The sequence below is a fragment of the Panthera leo genome, chromosome B2 (genome assembly GCF_018350215.1).
Source record: "Panthera leo isolate Ple1 chromosome B2, P.leo_Ple1_pat1.1, whole genome shotgun sequence".
Taxonomy (NCBI): domain Eukaryota; kingdom Metazoa; phylum Chordata; class Mammalia; order Carnivora; family Felidae; genus Panthera; species Panthera leo.
The window spans coordinates 41354828-41361637 of record NC_056683.1 but is presented as its reverse complement, the minus strand read 5'-3'; the positions used below and the strand labels follow the sequence as shown (position 1 = coordinate 41361637).

General features: G+C 47.1%; 1 protein-coding gene across 2 annotated transcripts; it reads right to left on the bottom strand.

Annotated features, from left to right (window-relative positions):
• Positions 1 to 545: 545 nt before the first annotated feature.
• LOC122219958 (MAD2L1 binding protein) lies at positions 546 to 6296 on the bottom strand. 2 transcript variants are annotated; one of them, XM_042938895.1, is made up of 3 exons: positions 5703 to 6296; positions 4934 to 5386; positions 546 to 1468 (listed from the first exon to the last, which is right to left on the bottom strand). In XM_042938895.1, the coding sequence occupies exons 2-3, from the start codon at positions 5264 to 5266 to the stop codon at positions 956 to 958; spliced, it is 846 nt and encodes a 281-aa protein (XP_042794829.1). In that variant the 5' UTR covers positions 5267 to 5386; positions 5703 to 6296; the 3' UTR covers positions 546 to 955. The 2 variants fall into 2 exon arrangements, with proteins under 2 accessions (XP_042794829.1, XP_042794830.1); XM_042938896.1 differs by having other exon boundaries at positions 4934 to 5199.
• Positions 6297 to 6810: the final 514 nt, after the last annotated feature.

Below are 6810 nucleotides of genomic sequence, written 5' to 3'. Positions count from 1 at the left end.
CTAAGAGCATCAATGCTTAGCAGTCAGGACACCATAAAGCCAGAGGGAACAGCAAGGATCAGGAGGGCCAATTCAGAGGTGCAGCTGAGGAGGAACTGCCACAGGCAGGAGAGCGGGGTTTGCCTAAGGACAATACTGCCAATAGTAACTGCCAGCGGTGACCACAGCTGCAATGGAGACAGGCTAGGCAGAATCCCCAAAAGGCCATTTGGCCTCAGGAGCAGATCCCACAGGCTTTACAAAGACCCTCTTTCTTAGCCCAGTCTCTCAGCCCCCTTCCCCTGTGTGACCTGGGGCACACATACTTTAATGATCACAAATACCAGTATGTGACAAGGAAAAAATGCCAGGCTAGGAGTCAGCTGATGAGGACTCTAGTCCCAACTCTGACATCAAAGTGTTATAGAACTTTGACCAAGTCACTTAACTTCTCAGATCGGCCTGGGGCTGATAAAGAGAAAGAACTGCAGTCGAAAAAATCCTAGAAGCCCTGGAGCATAAGAGACCAAGGAGAAAGATAAAATATTCCATCTGAACCCTGGAAATCTTTAAAACAAGAGTCTCAGATAATTTAATATGGATCCATTCATTTTTACATTTAAGTTCATTATGTCCCTGGTAAAAATTCTGAAAGGCCACAGCAAAAAGCCACTTCCATAAGAGTGTCTGTCTATGGACTCATACTTGTTTTCCATCCCTGAACAGAAATGCCTCACCCAGCACCTTCTGGGAAAATCAACCTTTGATTCAAAGAGATGTTGTTCAATGATAATTATGACAGCCACAGCCAATCAGCCCACCAGGAAGTCTGAGGAAGGGAGGCAGGCAGCCGGAAGAACAGAACATTCCTCTCACCAGGAAGCAACTCTAGCTCTAAACAAAAGATGGGTGACCTGGTGCCAGAGGGGGAAAGATAACTGAAGCCATTGTGTTCATGATTAAGAAGCACCCCCATTCACTCATGGAAGCCTTTAAGTGTCACTGGTGCCTGGAACCAAACGTAATCCTCCCAGGCTGTGGTTGGGATAGAGGGCCTGCCACAGGACAGGGTCACAGTCAGTTTGTGACCCCGGGTAGGCACTCGGTAGTTGAGCTTGGGTTGAAACCAATCTTCTCCACAGTCACGGTGCCCCTGTGCCATGACAATGGTGCCCATGAGTGGAGGAGCCTGTAGCTCACTGAAGGCATCAGCCATGAAAATGGCTCGGAAGAGACGGCGCAAACAAGCTGCTGTGCTCAGGCTCTGGTCCATGCTGTTGGGGGCCAACCGGGACAAGTCAAGCTCGTAGAACTCCTTGGGATTTAGGGCACTGCCGCCAAGGAGGATTAGCACTCGGGGTACTAGTGTCCGGGCAAAGAGACCCTCTAGGTGGCTGAGGACACTCTCCAGTTCTGCCAGGGATTGTTGGCATTTCCTGCTGCTCACCTCAACAGTGGCCCGAGGTTTCTTCTTCATCACCTCTTCTGCCTGTGAGGACAAAGAATGGTGAAAGGGAAGGACAAGATGGGGGAAGCCATTGCCCTCTGAAGATACCTGTTGGGATGCAGTAGACTTCTGGGACTGGGCTTCCACGGCGAAGACGCTGGATTTTATCAGAGGGCAATATATCAAAAAGGAAAATGTATTCTTTGTACAAAACCATATTTTTTCCCACGTTTAGAACAGAAAGACAGGTGGGAATACAAACTGGTGCAGCCACCCTGGAAAACAATATGGAGGTTCCTCAAAAAATTAAAAATAGAACTACCCTATGACTCACCAATTGCACTACTAGGTATTTATCCAAACGATACAGGTGTGCTGTTTTGAAGTGACACATGCACCCCAATGTTTACAGCACCACTATCAACAATAGCCAAAGTATGGAAAGAGCCCAAATGTCCATCGACAGATGAATACAGAAGATGTGGTATATAAATACAATGGAGTATTACTCAGCAATCAAAAAGAATGAAATCTTGCCATTCGCAACTACGTGGATAGAACTAGAGGGTATTATGCTAAGCAAAATTAGTCAGAGAAAGACAAATATCATATGACTTCACTCATATGAGGACTTTTAAGACACAAAACAGATGAGCATAAGGGAAGGGAAGCAAAAATAATATAAAAACAGGGAGGGAGAGGGGCGCCTGGGTGGCTCAGTTGGTTAAGCATCCGACTTCAGCTCAGGTCATGATCTCGTGGTCCTTGAGTTCGAGCCCCGCGTTGGGCTCTGTGCTGACAGCTCAGAGCCTGGAGCCTGCTTCTGATTCTGTGTCTCCCTCTCTCTGACCCTCCCCCATTCACGCTCTGTCTCTGTCTCAGGGTAAACATTAAAAAAAAACCAAAACAACAACAACAACAACAAAAAACCAGGGAGGGAAACAAAAACATAAGAGACTCAAATATGGAGAACAAACAGAGGGTTCCTGTAGGGGTTGTGGGCTACACGGGTAAGGGGGCATTAAGGAATCTACTCCTGAAATCATTGTTGCACTATATGCTAACTTGGATGTAAATTAAAAAAATAAATAAAAATAAATAAAAAGAACAGAAAGACAGTACTCTGAAGCAGGAGAGCATCCAGAAATAAGCAACTAAAATAGTCAAGGAGATCTGGTGGCATGGCAAGTAGCAAATTTTGCTGTGCCATGAGTGACAACAGGAAATGGGGATAATCTGGCTTGAGAAAGGTGATTCTGCAGTTGGTCTTCCAGTTAAACATGAAAAATTGAACACATGCTTATTTGTGGTCCCATCTGAAATACTACTAAATGAGGGGAAAAGGAAGGGGAAAAAGGAAGGGAGGGAGGGGGGAAAGAAAGAATTCCCAAGGGCAAAGAGAACTGGGAAACAGACAAAAGCAACAACAAATTTTTGGAAAACAGAAGGCACACGGAAGAGTTCAAGGGAGCGTATTACCAAGCGCTAACAGAGGGAAGGCCCATGAAAGCAAAATGATTCATACTGCAGAACCCCAGAAAGGCTTAGGAACTGGCAATTCAGGCATCACAGAAGAATGAAAAGAGGGGGACTGCATGAAAACCTCTGTGAGGACCCTTAGATCACCTGCCAATTTCCTCCACCCAGTCTTCTCCAGAGAGAAGACTTTCCAATACTGATGTTTTAGAGTCCTCCAAAGAGACCATGAGATTCCTACCCAGTATCCTTGAAGTGAAGTCTATCAGCTCACAAGGCCCAGCCAGGCATACAGAGCTTTCACCGAATTATGGGTTTTTTTTAAAAATTTATTTAGGGGCACCTGGGTGGCTCAGTCGGTTAAGTGTCCGACTTCAACTTAGGTCATGATCTCACAGTCCGTGAGTTTGAGCTCCGCGTTGGGCTCTGTGCTAACAGCTTGGAGCCTGGAGCCTGCTTCAGATTCTGTGTTTCCCTCTCTCTCTCTGCCCCTCCCCTGCTCATGCTCTGTCTCTGTCTCAAAAATAAATTTAAAAAAACATTTAAAAAATTTGTTTTAAATAAAAAATGTTTGTTTATTTTTGAGAGAGAGAGAGAGAAAGAGAGAGAAAGGGGCAGGGAGGGAGACACAGAATCTGAAGCAGGCTCCAGGCTCTGAGCTGTCGGCACAGAGCCCAATGTAGGGCTGGAACCCATGAACATGAGACCATGACTTGAGCCAGTCGGACATTCAACTGACTGAGCCATCCAGGTATCCCTCACCAGAGACAGAATAAAAGCCTCTAACATGACAGAGACCAAAACAAACAGGAAAATGAATCTAAAAGAAACTGAAAGGAACAGAGGAAAACTTCAAAAATACAGCAATTAATATTCTCAAGTAAAAGAAAATCATAGAGATGTGAAACAACAGGATGCTATTTAAAAAAGAAACATGATGGGGCACCTGGGTGGCTCAGTCGGTTAAGCCTCCAACTTCAGCTCAGGTCATGATCTCACAGTCTGTGAGTTCAAGCCCCGCGTCAGGCTCTGTGCTGACAGCTCAGAGCCTGGAGCCTGTTTCAGATTCTGTGTCTCCCTCTTTCTCTCTCCTCCCCCGCTCATGCTCTGTCTCTCTCTTCTCAAAAATAAATAAATGTTAAAAAAATTTTTTTTTTTTTTTTTAAGAAACATGAGAGGTATCTGGGTGCCTCAGTTGGTTAAGCATCCAACTCTTGATTTCCACTCAGGTCATGACCTCACAGTTTGTGTGTTTGAGCCCCGTGTCAGTCTCTGTGCTGGCAGCATGGAGCCTGCTTGGGATTCTCTCCCCCTCTATCTCTGCCCCTACCCCGCTTGTGCGCGCACGCTCTCTCTCTCTCTCAAAATAAATAAATAAGCTTAAAAAAAAAAAAGAAGAAGAAACATGAAAAAGAGCTCTTAAGACTATGATTGCCAAAAAAGAAAAAAATTATAGAAGTGTTAGAATATCAAGTCAAGGAAGTCCCCTATAAAGTAAAACATAAAAACAAAGAGATGAAAATTTGGGGAGATGGGTGCCTGGGCGGCTCAGTCAGTTAAGTGTCTGACTTGATTTCCGCTCGGGTCATGATCTCACAGTTTGGGAGTTCCAGCCCCAAGTCAGGCTCTGTACTGACCCTGCCAAGCCTGCTTCCCTCTTTCTCTCTCTCTGCCTCTCCCCTGCTTGCACGCTCTCTCTCTCAAAATAAATAAATAAACTCAAAAATATAGTAAAAAAAAAAAAAAAACAAAACTGGGGGAGAAAAAACACTAAAATTACAGGGTCAGTTCATGAAGCCAAAATGCAACACAATAGCAGTTTTCCAAAAAAGAAAATGAGAAAATGTGAGAGGGGTTAGGCTATCAAAGACTGGGGTGAGGAGAAACTGACTAAAGTCCTGGGGCTGAAACACATTCCTTACAGCTGCTTAGGCTGACAGGACCTGAAGACTCTTCAGAACCCCTTTACAGCTGTCTACGGTCTAATCATCACAGTCTCCCCACCAGCTTTCTCCCAAAGCCTGTGCCTACCTGGGGAGAAGGTTTTCGGTAGAAGTGCTTAAGCTGTTCATAGGGCAGAGGCAGTTGTTGGCGTTGGTACATGATATGCTTTAGAAGTTCACAAGTAAACCGACAGCAGCCTTCCTGGCTCACAGGCCCGGGAAACACCACTGGCACCATGCAGTCTCTGGGGCGAAAGGGCTCCGAAAGGTTGGAAGGTTCTTGAGCGGAGGCAGTCTCAAGTAGTTCTATCTGGGGGGCGTGGGTTTCCTCTGACTTCTCATACCATTCCAATTCTAGTAGGTGCGCAGAGGAACAAGGCAGACACTTGAAAAACTTAAAAGCCAAAGTCAGTCTTCTCATTCCCTTGTACTGCGGAGGGAACAGCCCGACACATTCCCTCCGCAAACTCCTGTGTGGGTGGCGGCTAGGAGACTCCCGACCCCAGACGCTTACGGGGATTTAAGTGACGCCGGATGGAAGCTGGGGGAAAGGAGAATTTCAGACACCGTGACCAGGCCTCCGCTCAGAAAGTGGAATCCCTGATCTGGGGAAATTAGTTTACTGTAACTGTAATCAAGCGGGGTCCAGAGTGCCGCCCAGAGGAAGACAACAGTGGGGACGAACCAGTGGGATCCAGGACCGAGGGGGCGATGGAGTCCGTGGCGCCGGGCGGGAGCCAGGAAATGGGGACAAGTAAGAAGGGCCAGAGAAAGGGTCATGGGCTAAAAGACTGGAGAGCGGTGTAGAGAAGAAACAGGTCCCCAAGGCTCCCCGAGCTCCGGACCCCAGTCCTTACCAGGTACTGTGGTCGGACACAGCACTTCCGGCTCCGGAGCCGCCATCACTACCTCCTCCCTCTTCTCCGTGCGGTTTGAACAGGCGCCCCGCGAGGTATCATGGGAAGCCCACGCCTCCACTTCCGCTTCGGCGGTGGAGGGGCGGGGGCACTGCACCGCCGCAGTAATGGAGGCTGGGCCGAGCTAGGTTTTGATTCCTGTGCTCCCTAGCAACACTCCCTCACAGGTACACCGAGCCCTAACTGTACAGAGAACCCACGCTGTCTCAGACACTAAGTTCTGCCTTCCAGAGGACCCTCGCCCTCACGCATTCTCTCCTGCGTTCACTATTCGCTGGGCACCTACTTCATGCCAGGCCCTGTCCTAGGTGCTGGAGACTGTGGCAAACAAACAGGAGGCAGTCGCTGTCCTCAAGGGGTTTGCCGCCTATAAATACGATCCCACGTGATGAATTTTATACAGTGAGGTGTGCACGGGCTGTGGATGCGAAGAACCGAGTGCCTAACCTAGCTGATGTGGAAGAGAGGGGTGGTCCCAGAGGAAATGTGCCCAAGAAACTGTGACCTATAGGATGAGTAAAGGTAAAGAGGAGGACCTACCTATCCTGGAGACCTTGAGAGACAAGAGCATCCTTCATCCAAGGAATGAAACGGGTTCACATTATAAAGAGTTAAGGCTGTGGTAGACAAACAGGATCCAGATTATGGCAAAGCTTTATAAGCCATGTTAAAAAGTTTAAACTTGATCCTGTAGGGGGATGAGGAAGCTTTGAAAGCTTTAAGTAGGGGAGTGACATGATTAAATTTATAAATTTAATCTCTACACTGGCTGCAATGGATAGATTATATTACAGGGAGGATGAGAGAGGAAGCAGGAATACCAATTAAAGCTAGTGACTGCGGTTACCCAAGTGCATTGATAAAAGAGGCCTGAACTACGGCAGTCACGGTAGGGTGGAGAGAATTGGGTGAACCCTAGAGATATTTAGGATGTCCAATGACCATGACTTGGTGGTTGTCCCCAGGAAGAGAAGGGATAGAGACTACTAAGACAAGCAGGTTTTTTAAGATGGCCAGTTGTGCCATTCAATGAAGGGAGAACACTAAA

What these genes read in the sequence shown, in the direction of transcription:
- LOC122219958 (XM_042938895.1), bottom strand. Translation starts at nt 5,266, where the DNA reads ATGAGAAGACTGACTTTGGCTTTTAAGTTTTTCAAGTGTCTGCCTTGT. An exon ending in ACCGAAAACCTTCTCCCCAG is followed by an intron (nt 1,469 to 4,933) that starts GTAGGCACAGGC and finishes TTGTCCTCACAG; the next exon opens with GCAGAAGAGGTGATGAAGAA.